The sequence below is a fragment of the Artemia franciscana genome, chromosome 3, assembly GCF_032884065.1.
Source record: "Artemia franciscana chromosome 3, ASM3288406v1, whole genome shotgun sequence".
Classification (NCBI taxonomy): domain Eukaryota; kingdom Metazoa; phylum Arthropoda; class Branchiopoda; order Anostraca; family Artemiidae; genus Artemia; species Artemia franciscana.
Window position 1 is genome coordinate 37,028,803 of NC_088865.1, and position 27,643 is coordinate 37,056,445.

Sequence of the window (27,643 nt, forward strand, 5' to 3'; positions counted from 1 at the left end):
CTGGGGTGGGGAGGGTAATGATCAAATAATGAGTTCTATCTGAAAATCCCAATAGGAAGTGTCCCAAATTCAGGAATATTTAGTACCTCATGTAGGCCCGGGGACGAAGACCTTTCTGTTGCGTACATCCCTGCGTGAACAGGTCATCGAGGAGAAAAGAGCTTTATGAAATATCAGGTGATGTGCATCATAGCTTCCTAATTATTTTTTTTTATTAATGGTCCTGTTATCCACGTTTTTGGCGTTTTTGATGATTTATCCCCAAACTGGGACTAGACAATTAGCTACTAAAACTGGTAAATTTCCTCCTGGTTGAGATTCCAATAATCCTGAATCCTAAATTTCAATTTATGGAAATCACTCAAAATAGTCGAAGCAACAAAACACAAATAAAACACAGTTTGTGGAAGACGAGAATGCCCTCTACAATTTTGTCGAAAGAAACAAATATTAAATATCTATATTATATCTATTAATCTATATTAAATATATATCTATATTAATCTATATTAAAATATTAAAATATGCTATGCTATATATATTAAAATATGCTATCTATTAGGATGTTAACTATACATTGATGCCTGGCATGGGCCAAACTGTGCTTCTTCTACCCCCAAGCCACCTCGGAAAATCTTACAAATGGAAAACAATTCAGAAAGATCAGAAAGAATAATCAGAATTCCATCAATTTCATCTAAGAAACAACATGCGGCGTTTTCGAACGGCATCAATTATAAAAGAAAAAAAACTAGGTGGCGAGCACTAAATTTATTTTGGATTTTGACCATGAATGCCTCATATTTCATAACAAGTCAGTTTTACATGAAGATACACCTTCAAATTCTGGGAGGGCAGCACTATAAGTATCCTTTCTTAAACAATGATTGCACAATGTGTATTTTAGATGTAGCAGTACATCGCGAAAAGCCATTGTTTGCGTTTCTTCTAGCCTATAAGCTTATGAAAACAGCTACTTTTGCAAAACAACTTAATTTCAGCCAGTTTCAGTTCCACATAAGCTTGGAACACTAGTTTTCCTATTTTCGAAGAGAACTAGGACCAGATACGCCCAATGAAGTTTTTTTGGAGGGGACAAAAAGTTGAAAAAAAACACAAAAAGGGAATAATAGGAAATGATAGGAAAATCATAAAAATATTGAAATTCTAGAGGTCCAGACCTCCAACTCATCACTTTGAATTCTATCAAACCTTAACATACAAAAAGTATACACTATTCAGATTCATTTCAAGCCTTGTTCATGGGAGCTCAGCCCCCAAGCAGAGTTTGGGGGGATAAATCTAGGGTATCTAGCAGTGATATTAATTGGGAAAAGAGGGGCAGGAGAACATAACCCGCTAGATTAAAAAAAAAATGTTGTTTCGTTCGAAAGTGGCCTTTTTAGTATTTTTAATACTAAAATTTAGGAAGCACCATCCTAAACTTTAAAAATACAATTGCCCTCCTCCCCTTACACATCCGTGAATTAACGCCATTAGTGTCTAATCCCCTAAAATTGGGAACAATGCATAGAGCTTTACTTTGTTTCCATCAAACCTATCTCAAATAAACCAGCTGTACCATCAAACCCTTATCTTATTTATTTAGGGCTTAAGATGATTCAAACAAGGGGTTGAGAGATAATGGTTCACATACTTATTCTTTATCAGAACGCAAAAGTATTGGATTTCGGGGTGTTGGTTTTACACAAGTCCCAGAAGAGAGCGACCAGTGTACCCCCATTAAGCCTAATCGGAAAAGCAAGCATTGGTAAAAAAATATTGCGTTAAAAAATATCGTATCTTTACTGATTCTAAAATAACAGCTTTCATCGAAGTTAGAATTACCTGCAAAAGCTAAAATATACAAGAACGTTCCCATTCGTTAAAAAGAACGTACAAGAAAGGGGAAACTACCTCGAGAGTTCGATAAATTTGGATGGAATGCAAGATGCACGAAACTTTTTGATTCATATCTTCAAACACCGATATAAAAAAGAAGGAATATTTCCTTTTTTCTGTTAAGCGATCGTACTACGTCGCAACGATTACTACGATTATCGTAGTAAAGGCATTTTTTCCCAGTGCAATCATATTGAATCGGGAGTCATCGACAGTTAAAAGGAATAGTCTTTGGGCGGTTGTTTAAATTAAGGGCTGATTTTTTTGCCTCAATGTGAGAGAGGAAAGTACATGGATAAAGTTAAGAAAATAAAGTATCCATGTTCGTAGAGTTGTGTGGATGTACAGATACTCAATATTATAGACCAAACATTTTTTGTTCTCTTGTACTTAATATATGTTGTTGAAATATTTATTTATGTGTTAAAAGTATTCATTATTCTATTATTTTATTTTTCGACAATGCCCTGTGGCTATATATATATATATATATATATATATATATATATATATATATATATATATATATATATATATATATATATATATATATGATATTTCCTGATCCATGCTATGAAAAATTGTGCGGGAATTACTAGTGCAAAACTGCTCGAATTTGAAACATTTGCATACCTTGCTGGTTGCTAGGTGTTGTTAGTATTTTGAATTTCATGTCCCCTCTTTTTGAAAAAAATTTCTTTAAATGTTTAATATAATAATTACGGATTTACCAGCACTTACCTACTTCCTTTTTTACGTGGAAATAGGATGCTAATTTCAAGGCAGTTAAATTGACACGCAGGTTACCCAGGAGCCTATTATTAAAACGGCGCCATGGCTCAATAAAGAAGAGCTAAATGTCGACAGACGTTGCTTCAGGCATTTTTTATTCCACATAAAAGGCTTGGAAAATTTTAAGAATTAGTAAAATATATTCTTTACAATGCAATTACATAGGTGGAGTTGAAAAGGATTTTAAGCCAATTATAGAACATAAAATTTAAGGAGGGATAATTTTAGATCCATAAAAGCCATGCGAAGCATGACATCAGTCATGTTTCTTCAACTCTGAATTGCACCTAAAGACTAGGTAGACCGATTTTTGGCGAAGAATGGCTTTAACAGGTCGAATACCAAATGCACACAACCACTCAACACAAATGAATACTAGCAACTATTAGAGGTAATTAAATACAGTCCATTGTCCTTGTAAAACGAATTTCCTTAATGCCTAATGACAACTTGAAAGGAGTCACGGAGTCTCTAAGCCAAAAAGGCTTTACTGTATTTTCTTCGCAATGCAAAGCGAAAGTAAAAAAGTTAATTAGGTTGTCACGATCAACTTTGAGCCTTTGCTTAGCCCTATAAGGGGTTTTAATTCATCCCTCATGAAAATTTCCTTTCAAAAGTGTTCCATACTCTTTGGTGGAGGAGACACGACCAGTACAGCTTATTACAATCGACTGCAAGTGATTCTCATCACTGAGAGGCAATGAAAACCATTCTCTTTGAAAGAAAAATGTTTTTGTTGGCTGTCAGGCAGTGGCATCAAATCACGATATTTATGAGGGGGCTGAATATATTCTTTTGATATCTAGGGGGGGGGCAAATTTTCATTTTTCACACAAATGGCATTTTTCAACAGCTAAAAAAACTATTTTTTTTAATCTAGCGGAGGGAAAAAAATCTAGCGGGCACAGGCCTCCCTTTCGATTGACGCCACCCCTGCCAGTGATGAAAATAAGTTACAGCCGACAGCGATCAAATATGTTGAACGTGGGGCAAAACTTAAGAAATGAAGGCTTTCATGTTTTGCGGGACACAATTTGCAAAGCCTTGGTTTAATCACAGCGCAATGCAGCTTTCTTCTACCAAAACTTAGTACTTAGATACAAATTCGATTCTGATTTGAGGATGCACACCCCCCGATCTCCACACAGAAAGTCCAATAGCGAACGTTTATCTACTATATTTTCTGAAATATGATAGTGTCTACAGGGGTAAAAAGAGATTTACAGACTTTCCACAGAAGTATGGACATAATGAAGCAGCAAAAGGTACTAACTACGTCCAGAAGAAAACAAAATGGCGGAAGATAGAAATAAAACATACTTCAATTTTTGGCTGAGGGCAGATGCAGTCTTACCGTGTCGTGTAGACAAGGCAATAGAAAAAGAGGTATGAGCAATAACTTAAGTCCGCTGAATAATATGTTAATTTTTAAATCTTCGAATACAGACATTCATTTGCGCGATATTTCGCATCACCATCCTCTCGTGAGGAGAAAAATGACAAAACCTTACTTTTTTGCCAAAAAAGTCGTTAAATCTAAAGTACTACACTGATAATATGTAATTATTTCAATAGCGGGACCGATTCGTTCCTTATGAGTTTTTTCTCCTGCTGTTAAAATTATATCATTTGTATTTTCTGACATATAATTTGTTTTTTGTCAGCTCATGACGTTTCCGTTCTAAAAGGCATATGAAGTTTTGTACGTGCAATTATGTTGGCCTTCGAAGCCCAGTAATGCAGGCGTTAGTATTTTGTTCTATTTAATATTGGTTGCTTTTAAAACTAAAAAGTTAGAGAGATAAGGTAAAAATTGTTCAGAAAATTTTTCTATTACTGAAAAGTTGGTACTTATTGGTTGTATAATAAACACTATAGAATTTCGACATAAGAAACTGGTCATGTAACTTCTTTATACCACACAATGAGCTTTAGCTTGGTTGGAAAATAAATTGTAGCTATATTTTATTTAAGTATTTAGTTGGTATTTTGATTTGGTTAGGTTGCGTATTTAATATATACATGTTTTACCCCCCCCCCTCAATGTGGAAATTTATAGACCAAGTTTGTTTCTAAACTATTATATTTTCATCATGTTTTGTTTGATTTCATTAGCATTAATCGAACTTTGCTTCCCGTGTGTTTATTATATGACCGATAAATACAGAAAAGTTTTCGAACAGAAAAACAGAGTTAAGTAAAACCGGAAATGCGACAACGTTTAACGAGGTCTTATACATAGGCTCGCGAACAGAGATTAATTGGGGGGGGGGTTCAGTAAAAAGGCAAATTATATAGAAGTATGGAAGCAACTATAGACATTATGAAATCGGAGGGCCTGGCTATGGGGCTACTCATCAGCGTGTGCTGCCGGTTATGATATATGTCTTAGTACAAAATTAATACCCAAATGAAGGTTTGTGTCAAGTTTTGATTGTGGACGGTTTATCTTACGTTATGAACTCCACTGATATAAATACTGACTGATTTTTTTTTATGTCTTATACTTTTCGAAATAAATTCTATTTAGCCTACAAATGTTTAATTGTTGCCTTTGAAATTCTGTACTTTAAAATACTCTTTTCAGGCAAAGAATTTCACTAATGAAGTTGTCTGCTAGAAGTGTACACAAGTACTCATTTCACGAGAGAAATTTGGGAGAGGAGGGATTAATTAAAAGAGCAAAGAGGAGGTAGGATATAGGAAATCACAATAAAACATACAGAAAAACACGAATTTTGCGAATAGGGCCCCGAAGCTTCTCTTACGCATTTGCCTGTCTTCAATAAGCTTTTGTGGAAATGAATCTTTAAAAAACGTTTCTGAATTACAAATACATACTTCAAAATATTTGGAGCCAGAGTAAAAGTAAAGAAAAGAAAAATGTATCTTGTATATATTCAAAAGTTTGCTTTATGTTTGTAACGTGTTGAAAACCTATATTCTTCAATATATCATAGTATAAAATACAATCCATTGGACCACGTTTTTTTCTTTTAAACGGCTTATAATTAGAGCCTAGATACTTTCCGAACTGAGATATTTACAACCTCTTCTGTAGAGTTAAACATTAGTTTGTGTTCGTTGCATTTTCAGAGCTTAGCGAAGGCTTTAAAATTGTGTACTCAGTGACGCTGTTTGATGATTAACTACTTTGTCAGGCCCACAAACGATTGTACGAAAGAATGTTTCTGATTCTTTAGGCATATCAGTTGGTTACAATAGGACTTTTCAGAGAGATTGGCTTCAAAACGCAAACCAAAACATGTTTGAGGATTCAGAGTATAAAACATTCGAATCCGATCCAGGGGGACTCACATGAGACTTATGTACACCAAGAGGGACGAGGCGGCAGGGTCAGAGGCAAATATTACTTTGCAATGCCAGTGATCCCCTTGCTCTGATTAAGGTCTGTCAAGGATATTCCTGGAGAAATGCCATTCCCGTTTGACATGGGCTTTTTATCGATTCCTGAGCGTGCCTACGCCAGGGAATGCATGCCAAGCGTGATGGAAATGTGCCATGCGTTGCAGAACTGTTCAACACGTGGCGGAACTGCGGTACACGTGGCGCTCAAACACGTACACCAGGTGGCAGAAAGTTAGCGAACCCTCAAAGGGCTGGGCCTCACAGACCCTACTCAAATCGGAATACAAATTCTACCTCAGGGATTTCATACCTTTTATCATCGGAACGTGCGCAATTTTCAGCAGTCTATATCATAGAGCCCCAAATGAAGAACCTATCTGATATTTCCATAATTTTACAACAGAGAGTCAATGAAGTATTTTAATCATTTTGCAAAAATTGTCTTAGTTGCAGTGCATAGCTGGCTTATGCGGCAATTTCCAATTTTTTAATTACTAAGAGCCGTCAACAAAAAGGCACCAAGATATAGAAAGATATAGATTTGAAAGAGACCCTTGCATTAGGCTAATTACACAGAGAAGATTAGAAACTACCAGAGGAGTCTCAATATCTCAATTGGCGTACGTGCCTGGTTTATATGTCTTTGATCGTACCGAAAAACTAGACCTCCGTTGCCTGTGCAACGGGAAGTGTTGCAGCAACTGTGCCCTGTTCTTTAGGGCACAGTTGCGGAGCAACACGTGCAACTGTGCCCTACGGGACCAAAGAGATACGGAAATAACGTCTTATAGTTTTCTGCTTAACTTTTGATGGTCTAAGCTAGGCAAATATAAAACAAACCAAATTCACCAAAAAATTTAAATTGCCCCGAGGGCATGACAAAACTTCCAAATAGAAAAACCCAAAGAAGGAATTTTATTTCGGAGAAACTATTGTAAGCTCCAGTTGTTAGGAGATCGAGACCTGTCGAACCGCGTTGGAAAAAAAATTCTAGCTGGTCCAGAACAGAAGTTACCTCTAGAACGTCGAAACTTCGGAAATTATTTCTTAGAGAACGAAGCAACTTGGTATATAGAACACTTCACTTCTTCTTGCATACTTTTCATAGCACTACTCGATAAAAATATAAGAAACATCAAAATCGAAAATTTGAGAAAATTCCAAAAAAAATCGGAACGAGATGGACTTTTCCGGAATTATTTCCGGGAAATCTGTAAGAGCTACGGACTTTTGTGCTCCGGTTCTCGAAGAGACAAATGAAAGTTCTACATTAGTTCAGCATAACTGTATTTCTAACAAGTTTATTTCCGAAGCTAGGGTCGTCTTAACTTGACGCCAAACATCAAACGCAGAGTTTCTAAGGAAAAAACGGTTTTATTTTTTTTTATGGATAACTGTTAGAAATTTTAGGAACTTCTCTGGAACTTTTTTACTCTGTTTCACGTTTCCCTTCCCTCTGAAAAATCTCAAATTTTTAACTCTTACCACTTCGGAGCTACAGGTCGCTGATCAAGGTGAAAAAAAAAAAAAAAAAAAAAAAAAAAAAAAAAAAAAAAAAAAAAAAAAACTACGAAAGCAGTAGTGTTGCTCCGCAACACAATAAATTTGGTTTGTCTATTTTTCCTATGATTTGATTTAAGAACAGTGGCGGCTCTGGCCTCTCTTGTGCCCGGGACAAAATCTTTATTAGCACCCATGATCCTACGTATAAGGGAGACTGAGGCTCACCGCAGCGTCCGACTATTACTTTCCTGAAAGCCTTTTAGAGTACAACAAATACAGCCAGGTGGTAATTACAAGTGTTTATCAATTGATTAACTTTCAGAACACTTGGACCGAGCATTTGGAGAAATTGTAACTAAATGGTTCCCTACTATTCTCCAAGTGATGTAACGAAGAAGTTAAAATTTTTACCATATTATTCTTAGGGTACGAGTATATCGAATTTAAGTGTAATGGGCAGGATTCCAAGGCGAATTTCATTTGATCTGAAGGACCTCCTAGCGTGAATTTGAAAACGTAGACATTCCACGTACACACCTGCGCTCATTTGTCTTAGGCAAATCAATGAGGCTTATTTACCTCTCAATATATTCTTTCCATTCTTACAGTTTATCTTTGGAGTAGAGGAGGGATTGGTACTTGTGCATTATACGGCAAACATTCAAGTTTACGCTGTCTAAAACTCGGGAACAAACCGGTTTCTTCATTAGTTTCTTCCAGCTTATCGCGAGACAAGACAAAGACAAGTGACAGAATAGCTGGGAAATATATAGTTTGAGCTATATATTTGTACATTAGGGGGATGGGGTTGGTGGTGGTAAAGTATTTGGACAGTTTGAAGTTAGAAAACATTTCATTCATTCAATATGCAGAATAATTGTACCTAACACATTTTACATTCTGACCTGCTATACTCTACCCCACCCCCCTAATGTACAAATATTCAGCCAAAATTTGTATCTAAAGTATTACATTTTCATCATATTTTGTGATATGTCACTGGGATTGAATGTCAAAGAAACGGTACTCTAATTAAATGAAACACTTGTGTGCCATTGTGTTCCATATAATACACAAGTACCGAGGCGTTAACTAAAATCCGTAAATTTCCTTGGGGAGGGGCAAAGTAAAGGTAGCCCCATTTTTAAATAGCTTCTCCACCATAAAAATGCTTAGAAGAATATTTTGATTAGTGGAATCTACTTACCCTCTCCCAAAATGGAATAAATGATTATATCAAAAAGCTTGTGTTTCACGAACAGAGCCTCATAAGCTTTGCAGGTGAACGATGACAGATTGTCAAAGATCGTTATTTTTGGCCATCCATATAGGGTGAAACGAAAAGCAGGCCGTCCCAAAAGGAGTTGAAAGAGGTCACAAATAAATAGAAATAAATTAGAGAAAATTGGAATTTCTTGGGAGGATGCAAAGAAGGGAGCTTTGAATAGGTTGGGATGGAGGAGGAGCGTTCGCAAACGTGTTGGCCTAAGGCTGTTTGTTGCTTCAGTTAGCTGTTGGTATTAGAAGCTACATAAGAAGCGAGCTTTGTACTCCCTGCTCTCTATCAATTTTCTTTAAAACTAGGCACTTAACCCAAAATATAAAGATGTTGCCGGTAATGTTTCGCTCTTAAAAAGTTCTGTCCCATTTCTTAACCTGAGATGTTTTTTTTTTGATGTTCCAATAAATAATACGGCGAATGAACAGGGTCATATCTAGTTTTTTTTCGGGTAGAGGGCTTACAAAAGAATTTTTTCGGAGGGATTTACAAAAAAAAAAATAAAAAAAACGCATCAAAATTTGTTTATATTCATTTCGTTACGTTTTTTACAAGTCGGACAAAAATTTCGGAGGGAGGGGGTTCAAACCCCCTACCCGCCTTCTGAATACGGCCTCTGAATAACTCAACTTCAAACAATCCATGTTGACGAAAAGCACCGTCGGAGCTGATTTTCCGGTCTTACCAATATACAAGTGCAACGTATTTACCCCCTTTTTTATGAAGGTTGTCGTGTGTGATAAAGACATGCCATTCAATTTAAGCTAAGGAGCCGACAGTAGAACCAATGGTGACCACAGTAACTGATTTCACAGTAACTATAAAAATGTCGGAATATTTGGATTGCCTTTGAGTAGGCCGACAAAGAGAATCCCGTTAAGGGTTTTGATGTCAATATGCGTATGTCAACTACTACTACTTGACAAAACTTGGGTTTGCTTTATGAAATGAAATATCTATGAAGAGTGTGTTGTTAGTTTAGCAAAAATATTGAAATCAGGGGTAGTCATAACCAGGGTAGTTGGTTAGGGGGAAAGGGGTAAAGACATTTGATGTGTTCAAAACTGTATATCCTAATTTACTCGTTAAGTTTCAAATAGTTTTGTTTTATTTTATATTTTTTCTACAAGTGGCATACTTTTTTATACTATTTTAGGATTGTTCAAAGGGTGAAGGGCATGGGACTTCAAAGCCTCTCGATTGGTCCAAAGGTTTAAGTTTCCATTTTTCAAGATTTTCATTTTATTTTTGTTGTGTTTCCCAAACTCCAGAGTGGCATTCAAAACCCCAGAGTAGTACCAAATGTAGATTTTAATCACACTCTATAGGTCAATTTTATTCATTTTGCTGTTATTTACGCATATGCCATTTAGCTCTTAAAAATAGGCGCCTGGGTAAAGCTTAATTTCAAAGACGAGCGTAATACTTATGGGAGAGGGGCACGTTTCAAAACAAGTGAATTAAAAAAAAAAGAAAGAAAAACTATTGGGGAACAGGGAGGTCTCAGGGGAATGCGATTGGCTGTGGATTCTTCCTCTTTTAACATTGGCCTGTTGTAGAATAGATAAACAAAATTCTTTGCAAATACGTAGGCCGCATGGTGGGTGTTAGACAAGGATAAAAGTCCTAGTAAATGACTTAAAAAAAAACAATACATCTGCAGACACTTATTAAACAGCCTCAACATTTGGAAAAGAGGTTTCACTTAAAATCTGATTTCACTAAATCGGAGGGGGGGGGCGAAAATAATACACCCAGAGATCTGTTCTTTGTAAAAAAAAACGTGAAGGCCACGGTCTATTCTCTTCCTGTTGTTCCTAGATGTGTTCCCAAAATTTAAATAAAACTTAATTAAACCCACTGACAATATTCAGTTTATCAGTTTGTCTAACCATGAAGGACAGACTTGCCAAAGATTTGGTGGAAAACATGCATTTTGTTTAGAAGCCAAATATGAACATGCAATTAGTCCCTAGTTTTCTCCTTCCATATTCGTTTTTCTGGATGAGAGAATAATTAAAAATATAAGGGTAGTTGGATAGGGGAAAGGGGTAAAGACGTTTGATGTGTCCAAAACTGTATATCTTAAATTATTAGTTAAGTTTCAAATATTTTTGTTTTATGTTATATTTTTTCTACAAGTGGCATACTTTTTAATGCCATTTAGGATTATTCAATGGGTGAAGGCCATGGGACTTCAAAGCCTCTCGATTGGTCCCAAAGTTTAAGTTTCCATTTTTCAAGATTTTCAATTTAACTTTGTTCTCTGTTTCCGAAGCCCCACAGCGGCATTCGAAACCCCAGAGTGGTACCAAATGTAGATTTTAATAAAAGGGTTTTAATATAAGCCTTGGTAGAGAGGGAAGTTGAGACGAATTAGAAAAGATATGGGTTTGAATTATGGTTTACTCCTTGTTTCCCAATTTTAATAAAAGTTTATACTCAAATTTACTCAGGTAATTTTTCGCATTTCTACTTCACAGGTTTTGCAGAAAAGGATATCAACAGGTCGTTGATTTAACGAAAATGTCAAATAGAATCTAGTTAAAACAGAAAGGATATATCGATCACACGCCAATAAATATTTTGAATTAGATAATCTACTGGCCCGGACCAGCATTTCGCCGTTTGGGCGAATTTGTGAGGTGATCACACGTTTAATTCTTCAAATCAGCGCATCTCCACGGGGATCTTGTCGGAAAAATAGCAGCTTTGGTGCATTTTCTCTGGTGCTTTAAGAAAATTTTCGTTTTTTTCGCTGCGCTAGTTCATACCAGGTATCTGATAACACTGGCCAACCCTATCTTCCAATCTTGGACAAACTGAACTTTCATCGAACTCTGTCTATACTCAAAACAATAGCCTACGTTAAATGCGCTTTTTGTTGCATAGGAAACTATATCAGTGAAACAAAGATGGAAAACAGAGATATTAGTATAAAATTCTGTTGGTTTAAACTACCAGCTTTGATCGGCTATTTGAGATAAAGGTTATCCACTAAAATATTTATTATTATTATTAAACTCTTTTTAAAACCTTCAGCTGACATGTTTTAAAATCTTATCTTAAATATTTCTAAAGCAAAAGTAGAAGTAACTAAACATAGGATTTCGACAAGAAAAATATACACGTGGCAACCCTGGTTTTAACTGATTAAAAGCAATTTCAAATCGTGTTTTCATGATTCGTCTAAAGTAATGGATTCACAATATAAAACTTCTGTTCAAAAAGTCTGGTTTACTCACGCTGGTTTTTAATAGAAATCTTTGAAGCTATCTAACTCATCCGCCTGAATATCTGATAATGTTGGTAAATAGGAGTTAAATTGCAGTCCAAAACATTTATAAAAAGCCACTTTTCAACAAGCTTGTAAAATATTCGCATCAAGAAAATAACCACCATTAGACAAGAAATGAATTGAGTATGCCACAGAATTTGACATTTCACAATGAATTTTGAAATTGACGGTAGTAAATGAAAATAAGATTTAAAATGTGCGTTTCCCTCAATGGTTAATACCGTGTAGGCAATACCGAGTTGATGTCATTCTATTGTGAATTTCTTCTTCTTTCCCGTTTGGATTAAGTAGAGATTTATTTTTGGGGTTCTCTATCGAATTTTTCTTAAAAGTGTATTCTAATAACTATAGTCTAAGAATAACTTACAATGACTTTGGGATTACTGAGTTTTGAAAAATTAGGATTCTTCAGCTCCCTATACCGAGGAGGCACCCACTTTCAGAAATCATGTACACCAGATAGTACGTGTAAAGCGTGATGTAAATGCGCCACGCGTGGCGAAAAATAAGGCGATCGAGACAGAAAGTGTGCCAAGCGCGGCAGGAATGTGCGGCACACTTGGCGTTCTGATGTTACACAAGGTGGCGGAAAGTGGATGCCCCCTCGTTCAATACCATGTATTGTTAAGTATATTATTTCTTAAGATCGACATATTTTTGTAATGATGCAAATAGATATCCGCATCTGATCATATAATTGGTTTCACCTCTGAGGAGGTATGAAAACACACATTATAGGCATAATCTCATTTCTTGAATTCCTCAATGTTAATAATTCAGCCAAGCTGTAGGCCTCTTCTCAGCTTAAACGACTGTTTCAATGGTTTTGTAGCTTGACGAAATTTTTAATGACAATCCTCCTGTGGCAATTGAAACACCAGGCCTAATAATGGATCTAGTTTTAGCTATTTACTTACAATCACAAGTAAAATATGTCTATTTGTGCAGTAGTGATTTCTATTTAGGGATGCAAGCTCTAGGGGGAAGGCGGATTACTAGTTTTTCTATTTAAGAAGCCGAGGCTTAGAAAAGTTGGGTGAATACTAAGCTAGAACAAAACAGCCTATAGGCATGAAACGTAGAACTTTTGTTGTTCAACATGTCAAAACACAGCTTGTACATCAGCATAGTTCTGTGAAGTAAATATTATGAGTGTTCTTTGGACTATAGCCTAACTGCAAAGAACAATTCATCAAAAAGTCCTTGGTAACGAACTATAGTAAGGAGCGACCCGGCTCAATAGTAACCAAAACACTAAAAAACGGAATTTTTATAACAATAGTTGCATCAAAAGAATCGTATTTTAATGGTGATTTTAAATACATAAGTTTCATCAAGTTTATACTTACCCATCAAAAGTTACGAGCCTGAGAAAATCTGTCTTATTTTAGAAAATAGGGGGAAACACCCCTTAAAAGTGACAGAATCTTAACGAAAATCATAACATCAGATTTAGCGTTTCAGAGAACCGTACAGTAGAAGTTTCAAGCTCCTATCTACAAACTGTGGAATTTTATGTTTTTGCCACAAGACACATCACGGATGCGTTTTTTTTTCAGGGTGATCGTATCGACCAAGTAGTCCTAAAATATCGTGAGAGGGCTCATTCTAACGGCAATTAAAAGTTCTAATGCCCTTTTTAAGTGACCGAAAAATCGGAGGGCACCTAGGCCCTCTCTCACGCTTATTTTTTTCCCCAAAGTCACCGGATCAAAATTCTGAGATAGCCATTTTATTTAGCATAGTCGAAAAACCTAATAGCTATGTCTTTGGGGACGACTTACTCCCCCATAGTCCCCGTGGGAGGGGCTGCAAGTTAAAAACTTTGACCAGTGTTTACAAATTGTAATGCTTATTGGGAAGTGTACAGACGCTTTCAGGGGGATTCTTTTGGTTGGGAGGGGAGAGGGGTTGAAGGAAGGGGGTTATGGGGGGAGCTTTTCATGCAGGAATTTGTCATGGAAGAAAATTTCCATGAATGGGGGCGCAAGATTTTTTAGCATTTTTTAAAAACAATGACAAAATAATATGAAAAAGTTTTTTCAACTGAAAGTAAGGAGCAGCATTAAAACTTTGAAATTGTTACGCATATGAGGGGTTCACCTCCTCCTAATACCTTGCTCTTTACGCTAAAGTAATTTTATTAATTTCAACTATTTATTCTACGGCCTTTGTGATTCAGGGGTAACTGATCCTAAGGGATTGGGACAAAATTTAAGCTTTAGTTTAAAAAGCGAGGTATTGACGAGGGGGTGAAGCCCTTCATACACTTATAAAAATATACGAATATATAAGTTCGTTATGTAAGTTAATTCGTAAGTTACGTATATTTTTAATAACAAAAACGATCGTAAAAAATTAAAAGTTCTAGTTGCCTTTTTAAATAACCAAAAAATTGGAGGGTAACTAGGCCTACTCCTCCGCTCCTTTTTTTTCTCAAAATCGTCCGATCAAAACTATGAGAAAGCCATTTAGCCAAGAAAGTAAATTAATGTGCAAATTTGGTTTGAATTATTCATATGCGGAGAGCCAAAATCAAAACATGCATTAATTCAAAAACATTCAGAAATTAAATAAAAAAAATTGCTTTTTAACTGAACGTAAGGAGCGAAATTAAAACTTAAAACGAACAGAAATTACTCCGTATATGAAAGGGGCCGTTCCCTCCTCAGCGTCCTGCTCTTTACGCTAAAATTTTGTACTGTTTTAAAAAGTAGAGTTGAGAGAAAGAGTCAAACTTTAGCGTAAAGAGTGGGGCGTTGAGGAGGGAACAGCCCCTTTCGTATACAGAGTAGTTTCTCTTCGTTATAAGTTTTAATTTCGCTCCTTACTTTCAGTTTAAAAAAACTTGTTTTTAATTTTCACCGTAAGGTCCCATGCTTGTTCAAATTCGTTAATTTACAATAACAAAAAACACGAAAATTAGACGTTTCCACCACCATCCGGGATCCATGGGCCAAAAACAAGGAAAGAAAAAAAGATAGAGAAAAGATAAAGATAGAGGAAAGATAGAGAAAATAGAGGAAAGATAGAAAACAGATAGAAAATAGAGGAAAGATAGAGAAAATAGAGATAGAGGAAAGAGAAAAGATAAAGAAAACAAAAGAGAACGTTTCATTGGCAAATAAGTCCTTAGCTCTGTTAGATTATTTGATTGCTGTAAAAAATACTTCACCCGTTGCTAATTTGGTGTTGCAACTATGACATAGTTTGACTTTATTTGAAATAGAAATTAGTTTCCGAGGAAAATTTTCTGCTTTTCTTGCAAAAAAAAAAAAAAAAAACAACCGCAGAGCTGTCTGTTCTTAATTTGGCTTAACACGCAAAAATTACAATTTTCAACAGTGCTGACAGAATCAGAATAACGCGTATGACATGTCTTGGAAACGGCTTGGGAGGTCAAGTTGAAACTTTCAGGGACTTCTTTTCTTAAGTGGACAGTTAGAGCTCTTACTTGGAGGAAGGGGCAGAGAAGGGGTAAACATGTTTCGTCAAGTCTGCCTGGAAGTTTTGACCAAGTCCTGTATTTAGTAGTTCTTGAAGCTTGTAAGTGATACTGGGGCATCTATGTCATTTTTTCAAGAACTTGTATGTCATTGTAGGATACATAGGATCCTACATAGGATACATAGGATCAACGATTATCGTTCTCAATTGTATCATAATCTCAAACTAACGTTTCGTATTTTTTTTCTTGAAAAAAAAAAAAAAAAAAAAAAAAAAAAAAAAAAAAAAAAAAAAAAAAAACAACCGCAGAGCTGTCTGTTCTTAATTTGGCTGTATAATCTTAATTCCATGAAACGATGAAACATTAAGGCCTATGACAAAGGACGGGAATTTTTACCAAAACCTCATGAGTTATTATGTGTCTAAAAATCCTGCATGGCAGAAGAAAAAAAATGAAGATACTGCACAGACCCAAAGACCAGGCCTGCAATGATAAGCTGAAAATCAGGCAGTAAAATTAGCCAGCTCTCGAGGCAGCCACATAATTTTTTGGGGATGCGAAGGTTTAAAAAAAAATCACCAGAAAAAACGTAATATGTTCCCAAGTATTATAAAAATTTGGTTATTTCTACCCATTTTTGCTCAGCGACTAAGGGTCGCTCCTCCTACGAGCAGCCGAGCCATGTCCTTCCTTTTTTTAATATCAGCTATTATTAATCAGCTTAAGGGCTATTTTAAAAATATTCTCAGTTTCAAAAAAGCTTCAATAACTTATTTTTATTAAGCTTTGAGTTTAAAGTTAGAAAGATTTGAGTCTATTATAATGTAAGACTTGGTGTAGTCCTCTTATTCCTAACGTGAGGTAGGTCTTTGCATGCCTATAGGTTTAATCTCCGTGATATTGTAAATTTCTGAACTCCTATAAGGTTAAATATTAATGTTAATTTGTTGAAAGGTTAAATCCGTGATTCCCAATGTGGGCCGCACGCCCAACCAGTGGACTATGGCAATATTTTTGTGAGTCATGGACAAGGAGCGAATTCTTCGACTGACTATACTTTAGAGTCTTCATTTTGAAAATAATCCATGCGAATGGAGCCCCAGTGGCCCTACTGGGTAATCAATAATAATGTATTAATGTATATAATAGTGTGCAATCATTGTCTGCTGATTGGAGAATAATAGTGCTTCCAGTGGCTAGATTTTTCTGATGAGGGAGTCAAAGAGGTGAAAGGACTTGATGATAGTCCATATAACTCTCTATAATTTTTGAAACTGATGATAGTTTATATAACTCTCTATATTTTTTGGAACTGGAAGTGGTCACATTCGAATAGATTTAAAGAGCGAAAAGATTCATAGAGTAATACAATGACGTTATACATTGTACAAAAGGTGTTGTATCCGAGCAATATTTTGCATTAGTAATTATATCAAGTTAATGGTCATTTTTTTCTACAGGTGACATTTTTGGTGAAATTCAGGTGACGTAAAATTTTGAATAACAAATCTTAAATATAATTAGGAGAGCGTCACAATTTTAGAAATGCCTAAGTGGGACATGAGCCAATATGGCTTTGGAACCACTGGTTCCCATAGTCTAATATACTATCCCTATGTTCTTCCATGGAAGTGATGCAGGTCTATACTCCTTAGAAATAAATTATTCTTAGGACGGTAGAAACCGCGGATATGTTAGTTATTTTAATTAACTATGCATTTATATGTGTATTTTAGAATTCTTGCTGGAGCAAACCTGCTATACAGGTCCTCTTCTGTATTTTTGTTTTCTTTTTTTTTTGCCGTTTCAATAAGCCCTATGGACCACAATATAATCAGGGCTTTTTTTAAAGAATTTTATGTATCCTAATTTTTGGTTTCTTTTGCAATTATATTTCCAATTATTCCATTTTCCCCTCTTTCTCCGATTTCAAATTCGTGTGGAAAGCATAAGGGCTTGATTTTCCGGAACCAAGCAAAGGATTTATCGAAAATAAATGATCAAAAGCTTCATTAGTTTTAAAATATCCCTTTCTGAGTGTCAAGGCCGTATCCAGTGGGGTTAGGGGGGTTCGCCCCCCCCCCCAAAAAAAAAAATGTTTGTCCAACTCGTCAAAGCGTCAAAAATGACCATAAATAAATGTTTGTGTTTTTAAAGTTTTTTTGTAACTCCCAGGAAAAATATTGCTTTAATACTCCCCCCCCCGAAAAAATCCTGGATACAACACCACTTAGGGTTGTCACTTACCAAAGGGGAAGCTAATGTTGCCGAACATTGAACTTTCTTTCAAATAACACACTAAGGAAAAATAATCTTAATTCCTCATCTTTGCTTATTCTCTTTAGCTTTCATATTTGTCTTTCCTTTACGGACAACCGTGCAGTTGCAGCGAGCCTCGATTAGTCGAATCTTTGGGGAATTACAAAACTTCGACTGAAAGGGACAAGAAATCACAGTAAAAGCAAACCTTCATTATTGTTAGAAGAAGGAACTATAGAACATCACTGTTCCTGCCTTACCACTTTGTGACAGCCTACCTATTCTGAAGAGCCTAATCAAGCCTGGCAGTCAAAAACCTTCGTCTCAAGTCAGAGCGGGAAAGATGAGGACTGCTGAGTAGAAGCTGAACTAGAACTAGGATACTACTCCAACCTAACAAAACCCCAACAGCAGTAGGCAGGTTTCGGCAGGTTTCCATTCACTGCCTCACCTCGCTAGCAAGCGCGATTTCAGACGAATCCAAGACAAATGCTTTTAAATGAGTTGGGATAATTTAAGCTACATTAAGAGTTTTCGTAAAACGCCATATGACTGAGAATCAAGGTAGGTTCAGATAATAACCTGTAGAAACCCTTTACTTAAAGTTTAGAGTTTAAATTTTGGCACATTTTCCAAATTGAATCGCAAATAAAGACAATGGTTCAAGTGTAGACTACAGATAACAGTATAAGTGTAGAAAAGTAGCTCTCCAGAAGGGAACATAATAATAAAAATAGTGGTAAAATTCCTTATTTTGTGCTCCTTTTCAAAATAATAATCATTGCCCTGACAATATACCCCCCCCCCACTCCTGATGGACCAACAAATAGCCCTGATAATATATTTCTTTGTTGTTGTTTCAATGGTTTAATCCGTTTTATAATGAGGCTCTGCTGTGTAAACTCGAAAGTATCCAGTGATGATGTTGAATATTGGACATAAAATAGCCTACTATTTTGAAAGAGTTAAAAAAAGAATGATAATGGAAGAATAGCCTAAATGATAAATCTGACTAATAATATATTGGCTGTGGTGCATGTTATAAAATAATTATTTCTGCTCTTTCTTTTAGTTTGATATATGTCCTAGGTTACTTACCAATCATCATAGGCAAAGTCTGCATCCAAAGTATTCAAATACAAAAGAAAAGCAAGGACGGAGCAAAGAAGCACAATACGATCCATAGATCCATTAGGCCTGCATTGTTTCCTTACAGATTTTAATGTTTCTAATTTTTCACATAAGTGTTCATGATACCCAAATATACAATACTGATATGCTCCAGACTGAGCGTTACACATGTTTGAAACAACACTACTCTTAATGAATGCTTAAGAGGGAACATCTAACTAAGACGGTTGTTGTACACTGCCTGCCGGCCAACAACTGTCTTATATCTACCCGCCCACTTTGAAGGTTTAACCTGATGAAAGGGGTCGGAAGAACCATTCGGAAACATCGACCAGAATTTACCTGGAGATGATCATTTAAGTCAACATCAATCAAAACCCTCACGAATCATCCCAGTTAATGAAAGAATTACAAAAAAGTATATCGAACTCATCGCTATTTATTTGATCATGAACCAAACAAACTATTTAGTTCGAATATAATAAATGATTACAGTAAGGAGCACTACCACCGGTGGCGTCAATTCGTAAAAATTTAGGGAGGCAAAATGTACATACAGAATCTATGAAGGCAAATTTGTTGTTTTTTTTAGCGAAAATAGCAAAAAGGTGGTTTCACAGAAAACGCCCCCCCCCCCAAAAAAAAATGGTAATTTTCAAAATAAATGGTGGGAGTAAAAAATCTAGGAGGGGGGGGGCAAATATCTCTTTTCTTCAATTGACTACACCAACATTGCAGTTGCTTCTCAAAGCGAAACAACTGTGGCCAAAGGGACATAGTTTTTTCTCTTTCTACTTTCCAGATGACGATACCTCGGCTTTTTTTCCTTTATTCTTCTTAGCCTTTTTTCCTTCTGTGACCATTATCTTCTTTCCTTTTTTTTTCTCTATGCCAACCCTTTAATGTTGTGTTCCTGTCAACGGTTGAATGTCAAATTCTGTGTCTCGCATAACTTGTTTTAAACGTATCAACTGTCAATTTATTGACATCATTTGACCAGGGGTGTCAATAGAAGGGAGGCAACAGTAATGTTAATTTACGAGAATGTTGGAGAGGGGCAATATTTATTTTTATAAATCTAGGGGGAAATTCCGTTGTTCTTCTCAGTTTTCTTAATAGGAACACCAGAAAAAAAGGGACTTTCATTGGAAATACCAAAAACGGTGTTTTTGAAAATATAGAGGGGATGTCGAAAAATCAAGGAAGGAGTTAAATGGCCTAAATTAGATGGCAACAGGGTGATTGCACCCAGATGCCCCTTAGATTTTGAATAATATACCTTTTTTGTATTTTCATGAAACATACCTTTTCTTGGTGTTTTCATTGAAATATTCCTTTTTCTGGTATTTCCACCGAAAAAAAATGTCTCCTCCAAGGTTCTGAAAAACCAATTTTGGCCCCTCCCCTTCATTCTTGTGAAGTGACAGACCTACATTTGACAATAGATAATTAAATTTCGCCAGGTGCGGATCCAGTGGATTGTGGGGGGACCTTAACTCCCCAAGATTTTTTTCCTTTGCCTTTATTCTGTTTTTTCGTTTTTTACTCTTTTGTAAATGAACTTGTCAATTTGGTAAATTATTGGCGCCCTTGTCACATCCCCCTAAGATTTTCCTTTAGGTTCGCCTTTGATTCTGGCTCCCTTATTCCCCAGACAATTCAGCCTTTTATGGGTTGTTTGTAATCATTTATCCTTTTGTATTATTTATTGTGTTTTAATCTATTTATCATATCTGAACCTCACCACCAAAAAGAATATTAGTTCAATATTCGCAACATCATTAGTATCTCGTCAGAGCCAGAAAATACCCAGAGTAGTTCCTCTGCTTGAATCTTTCTATCCCTCAGCCTTATTAAGGGTTTCATGCGAAACAATTATGTATATATATATATATATATATATATATATATATATATATATATATATATATATATATATATATATATATATATATATATATATATATATATATATATATATATATATATATATATATATATATATATATATATATATATATATATATATATATATATATATATATATATATATATATATATATATATATACATATATATATATATATATATATATATATATATATATATATATTTCTAAGAGGATGGTGGTCACGGAAATTGTGTCTTAATAAAGAGCTATACTTGCCTCATAATACACTAACTGAAGTTTGGAGGAGAAAACATTATGCGAAAGACGGTGATTTGAAAATTTGTATGAGAAATTTTGAATAATGTCAAAGAAATCTAAAAATCTTCAAAAGAGATGTACTGGATCTGACTGGTCAACTGTATCTATTTACCTGTCTCTCAATCAGTGACCCTTTCAATTCTTTCTCAAACAGTAAAATGCTCTTTTTTTACTACCCCATCCCACGGTCGTCATGATAATGTTCGTTCGTCCTTTTATTTTTAAGATCCTTTTCCAGTTGGAAATGATTCCTGTTGCGACGAAGTAGCCTATCATTTGTATAGGATTGCAATATCATTTCACGAAACCTGTTCAAAAGGCACTATGCAACACTTTTTAAGAAAGGGATGTGTAAAACCAGCCCTATTAAACCACACACGCTCGATCAATTAGTCTTATCTGATTTCCAATGTCTTATTTATGTTTCAAGATAAACATAACTTTCCATTCTTCCCTAGAATGTGTTATATTGTCTTTTCTCGGATGCAAAAATAGTTGGAGTTTCATAGTTTTTATGTCAAAGTTGTGAATGTCATGCAGGGCCGTATCTAGGATTTTTGGTGAGGGGATTTGCAAAAGAAAACTATCAAAAATGTGTTTTTGTGCATTTTTATTATGTTTTTACGAATTGGCAAAACGGGGAAGGGAGGTTCAAGCCCCCTAATCCCTACCCTGAATAAAACATTGGTCATATGTAATAGCTTATTGTAGACCCTTCATTGTACAAACAACTGTTGGCAATAAAAGTCCAAAAGCCCAAAATGCGTTTCTGAATTTTTCACTCCACTGTAAACTTTTGTAACACACCTCCTTTTGAATTACTGCAGCAAAATTTGGATGGAGTGCAGAAAAATTTACTGCATCAGTAATTACTGCAGTAAAAATTTGGATAAAAGTCAAAAAGCCCAAAACGTGTTCCTGAATTTTTGGCTCCACTGTAAACTTGTAACAATCCTCCTTTTGAAAAACTGCAGCAAAAATTTGGATGGAGTGCAGAAACATTTACTCCATCAGTAATTACTACAGCAAAAATTCGGACAAAAGTCGAAAAACCCATAACGTGTTTCTGAATTTTTGGCTCCACTGTAAACTTTTGTAACAATCCTCCTTTTGAAAAACTGCAGCAAAAATTTGGATAGAGTGCAGAAACGTTTACTCCATCAGTAATTACTATAGCAAAAATTCGAATAAAAGTCGAAAAGCGCATAATGTTTCTGAATTTTTCGCTCCACTATAAACTTTTTGTAACAAACGTCCTTTTAAATTACTGCAGCAAAAATTTGGATGGAGTGCAGATAAATTTTCTGTATCAGAAATTACTGCAGCAAAAATTCAGATAAAAGTCGAAAAACCCAAAACGTGTTTCTGAATTTTTCGCTCTACTGTAAACTTTTGTAACAAACATCCTTTTGAATTACTGCAGCAAAAATTTCGATGGAGTGCAGAAAAATTTACTCCATCAGTAATTACTATAGCAAAAATTCGGATAAAAGTCGAAAAGTGCATAACGTGTTTCTGAATTTTTCGCAGCACTATAAACTTTTGTAACAAACCTCCTTTTAAATTGCTGCAGCAAAAATTTGGATGGAGTGCAGATAAATTTTCTGTATCAGAAATTACTGCAGCAAAAATTCAGATAAAAGTCGAAAAACCCAAAACGTGTTTCTGAATTTTTCGCTCCACTGTAAACTTTTGTAACAAACATCCTTTTGAATTACTGCAGCAAAAATTTGGATGGAGTGCAGAAAAAATTACTGCATCAGTTATTACTGCAGCGGAAATTCGGATAAAAGTCGAAAAGCCCAAAAAGTGTTTCTGAATTTTTTCGCTTCACTGTAAATTTGTGTAATATACCTGCTTTTGAATTAGTATACTACTACTACTACTACTACTACTGCTACTACTAATAACTCACTGCAGCACCAAGCCGCCTGAGGCCGACACAGCTACGCACGCTTCTCCTCCAACCTTAAAGCATCCTTCTTTGTGTAATATACCTGCTTTTGAATTAGTATACTACTACTACTACTACTAATAACTCACTGCAGCACCAAGCCGCCTGAGGCCAACACAGCTACGCACGCTTCTCCTCCAACCTAATCTATTTAAATCCTCCCTCTTTACACCCTCCCAGGAAGTTCCTATTTCCTTTAAATCTTTATTTATGACATCCTCCCAACCCAGACAAGGACGACCTGCTTTCCGTGTAGCCCCAGACGGTTGGCCAAAAAGGACAATCTTTGGTAATCTGTCATCCTTCATCCGTAGAACGTGGCCTAGCCATCTCAACCTTTCTTTCATTATAGCCCCAGAAAGCGGGATTGAACCACACTTTTCGTACAACCTACTGTTTGAAATACGGTCAGTCAGCCGGGTACCCAGAACAATCCGTAGGCAATTTCTCTGGAAAACATATAGTAAATTTTCATCTGCTTTTCGGAGTGCCCATGCTTCAGAGCCATATTTGACCACTGTCATCACTGTAGCTTCCAATATTCTAATCTTAGTTTGTAGACTTATCTTCCTATTCTTCCAAACTTTTTTTTAACTGTGAAAGAACACCCTGAGCCTTAGCAAAAACTTAAATAGAGAAATTACGTATGATATGTGCATTAAACTCTATTTGATTGGCAGATTGGCCACCACTAGGGATTTATCATTCTTGGGTGATCTTTTTTGAGCATAAAAAAAAATTATAATAAATATTACGCTTCAAGAAATTTATGCTGACAAGTAAAAAATTCAAAAAGCAGATTCATATCATTACATCTGTATTTCTCTTGTTTCAACTTTGTCATTTCGCGTCCACATTGATAATTTACGATGAAAGCTTGGACAAAATATACATTATATAGCTCATTTGAAACTTGTTTCTCGATTGAAGATTTTAAGATTTTACGTTTAAAGGTGTGTTACGTTTAAAGGTTTTACGTTTAATTATTATTCAATTATTTGCCTTAATACTTTTAGTGACATAATAAAATATCGTAAGGTGCTTGAAAATGTTTAAAACTTGCTTCTATCTTAAAACCAATACTGTGTTTATTATTTTTTTTTTAATATAGCTTCAAGATAAGTTTACAAAAACAAACATAAAATATGCGCGCAACAAGTAAATATTGTTTCAAAATGGTCATAAAAGTAGCCTAAGGAGTATATTGCAATTACCTTAAAAAAAATTAAAAAAAAATTAAAAGTAGTCAATAAACGGATATCAATATATAGAATAAGATATCGAATTTACAGAAGAGACAATCAAGTGCTTTGATTCCATGAAAAAAATAGATGGAATGAATGGATTTGGCTTGTGAATGACTCAAATAAAGTATTTTGATGCATTAAACATTTAATAGAAGGTATAAAAAGACTAGACTTTCCTTCTTTTTTAGATCTAAAAATGTAAATCTATGATTGGGAAATCTGATAAATCTAGAAAAAATCTAAAAATCTAATCTTGAGCTGAAAATCTGTTTTTATCTTTGTCACTCCACAAGAAACGCTTGAGTGATTTGGTGGCAAAAAAAAAAATTGGGAGGCTTTTCCTGACACATTAATGAACTAAGCATCAGAATAAGAATTTAGTTCAAGGATTTTTAAAAGGATAACAATAATCTATAAATGAGTTTTTATAAAGAAACTCAAGCAAGCTCAGTTCTCAGTTTAGCACTAGTTTTTAGAATTCTAAAAATGCTGGGAAAGATTGTGGGTCAGTTTAGTTTTGTAGATGGATCTTGTAAAACCGGGAAGTTAAAATTTTGCTCTTTACTTCTGTAAGAAAAACTTGGCTTTTTCCTGATTGATTTTTGATTTTTTTTTTTTTAGTTTTTTTATAATATAAACAATAAACTTTACAAAAAGATTTCTTTCTAAGTCAGGTTATGAAACTTAAAAAGTCAACATACGTTTTGAAATTGGGCATAAAATACCGGCTTCAACTTTCTAGTTTCAGTTGCAGATAAAGGCTTCAGTTGCTGATTTTTTTTGCAAATTTTCGCATATTTAAATTTAATTCATATTGCAGATTTAAATTAAAAAATTAAAAGTAGTCACAGATATCAATAAACAAATCAAGGCAAAAAGAATGCATCAGTTGTAGACAAGCTAAATAAATCAAGATTCTTCTTTTCTTCATTAAAACCAATAAAAACATTCATTTTAAAAACTGTCTGGAGGTATACTGCCCACAAGTCCATCTAAGTCAAAATAATATATGCGAAAAACCTATAGATCAGAGAGCCTTAAACTCTTCAAGAATAAGATCAAAGTAAAGGTTAAATTTTGGTAGAATTTTTTCTAAATTCGTTTTATTTTTTGAAAAAGTGGTAATGGCGTTCATGAATCATCCAAAAGTCAAATAAATTTATGTTATCATAAAAATGGCTATTGGATTCAGAATTTAACAATTTTCAGTTTCACAATTTGATAAGGTCAAACATGGTATCTAATGCAAAAAAAGCAACAAAGCTAAGGAAACGTTGCGAGGCGTATTCCCCATGGAAGATCCCCCTCAGGAAATTACACGGAACCTCCTCTTACCCTCTTTGAGGACTTTTGGAAATCATCTCCCGTAGATCTATACATCTGCAGGCGTAGAACTATATACTACATCTGCAGGCGCTGCATACATCGTACAAGCAGTTCAAAAGCTCTGATGTTCTCTGACAAGAAATTTTTGCAGGTCATTTAAGAATGAAAAAACAAAGTAAAAAACTACTGTTTTTACAGCATTATCTATGAAATTATAATTATGAATTATGAATGGTAGGAAGAGAAGAAAAAGTAGAAAATACAGTACTTTTCTGCATTTAAGTTGCGCCGGCCATCACGACACTGAGTGCGCTGAACACTTCGTGCAAGCAGCTCACCGCAGGTCATTTAAAATTGAAACGAACGAAGTAAAAAAACTACTGTGTTTACTACATTATTTATAAAATTGTAATTACAAAATTATGGATAATAGGAAGATAAAAAAGGAAGAAAAAATAGTTCTGTTTTTGCACTTAAGGTGCGCTGTCCACAACAACACCTGCAGGTGCTGCACACTCGTACAAGCAGCTCACTAGCTCTCATGATGTCTGACCGGAAATTTTTGCAAATCATTTAAGAATGAAACAAAGAAAGTAAAAACTACTATTTTTACAGAATTATTTGTAAAATTGTAATTATGGAATTGTGAATGGTAGAAAGAGAAGAAAAAGAAGAAAATACAGTTCTTTTTTGAGTTTAAGGTGCGCTGGCCATCACGACACCTGATTGCGCTGCACACTTCGTTCGTGCAGCTCACCAGCTCTGATGATATCTGACCAGAACTTTTTGCAGGTCATTTAAAAAAGAAACAAAGAAAGTAAAAATTACTATTTTTACAACATTATTTACAAAATTGTAATTACAGAATTAAGAATGGTAGAAAGAGAAGAAGAGGAAGTAGATATTTTTTTGGCACTTAAGGTGCGCTGTCCATCACGACACCTGAGTGCGCTGCATATTTCGTACAAGCAGCTCACCACAGGTCATTTAAGAATGAAACGAACGAAGTAAAAAAAACTACTATTTTTACCACATTATTTATAAAATTGTAATCATGAAATTATGAATAATAGGAAGAAGAGAAAAAAAAAGAAAAGATAGTTTTTTTTGCATTAAGGTGCGCTTTCCACCACGACACTTGCGTGTGCTGGACATTTCGCACAAGCAACTCACCAGCTCTGATGTTGTCTGACCAGAAATTTTTGCAGGTTATTTAAAAATGTAACGAAAAAAGTAACATAAAGACTACTATTCTTACTACATTCTTTATAAGATTGCAATTACGGAATTATGAATGGTAGGAAGAGAAGAAAAGATATTTTTTTTTTTGCATTTTAGCATAAATTTTATAACGGACCAGAAAAAATTATTGATCCCTTCTAGGAAAATACGCGACAGAGGTGATGGGATGGGTTCTCTAAAATTAACCAATAAAATGACAAAATGAATAAGAACAGTTAAGACTTAAAATAGGATCATACCTTGAAATTGAAAGACAGGCACTAAATACTGTTGTTTAATAACAGCAGAAAATGGAAGAATAAAGTAAGCTTACCTTAGTCATTCATTAATTTTAAAAACATTTTTCCAAAGATTAAGTTTTTCAATGTTTTTTCAAAGTTTCTGCAAGCAGGTGCCGTAGTGGACAGCGCCCCTTAAATGCATTTAAGAAGAACTATCTTTTCTTCTTTTTCTTCTCTGTCTATCATTTATAATTCCGTAATTGCAATTTTATAAATAATTTAGTAAAACATCAATTTTTTTTTACTTTGTTCGCTTCATACTTGAATAACCTGCAAAAATTTCTGGTCAGACAATATTAGAAATGGTGAGCGGCTTGTAAGCAGTGTGCAGCGCACGCAGGTGACAGCACACTTTAAATGCACTTAAGAACTATCTTTTCTTTTTTTTTCTTCTCTTCTTACC

The 27,643-nt window shown here is 35.0% G+C and overlaps 1 protein-coding gene across 1 annotated transcript in view; it reads right to left on the reverse strand.

Moving 5' to 3' along the window:
• LOC136025244 (protein O-mannosyl-transferase TMTC2-like) overlaps positions 1-19,199 on the reverse strand; it is a 117,059-nt gene extending 97,860 nt beyond the window's left edge. Inside the window, exon 1 of the mRNA XM_065701077.1 lies at positions 18,949-19,199. Coding sequence (XP_065557149.1) covers positions 18,949-19,151 — 203 coding nt within the window. The 5' untranslated portion in view covers positions 19,152-19,199. The remainder of the gene's footprint in view (positions 1-18,948) is intronic.
• Between the last annotated feature and the right edge of the window lie 8,444 nt (positions 19,200-27,643).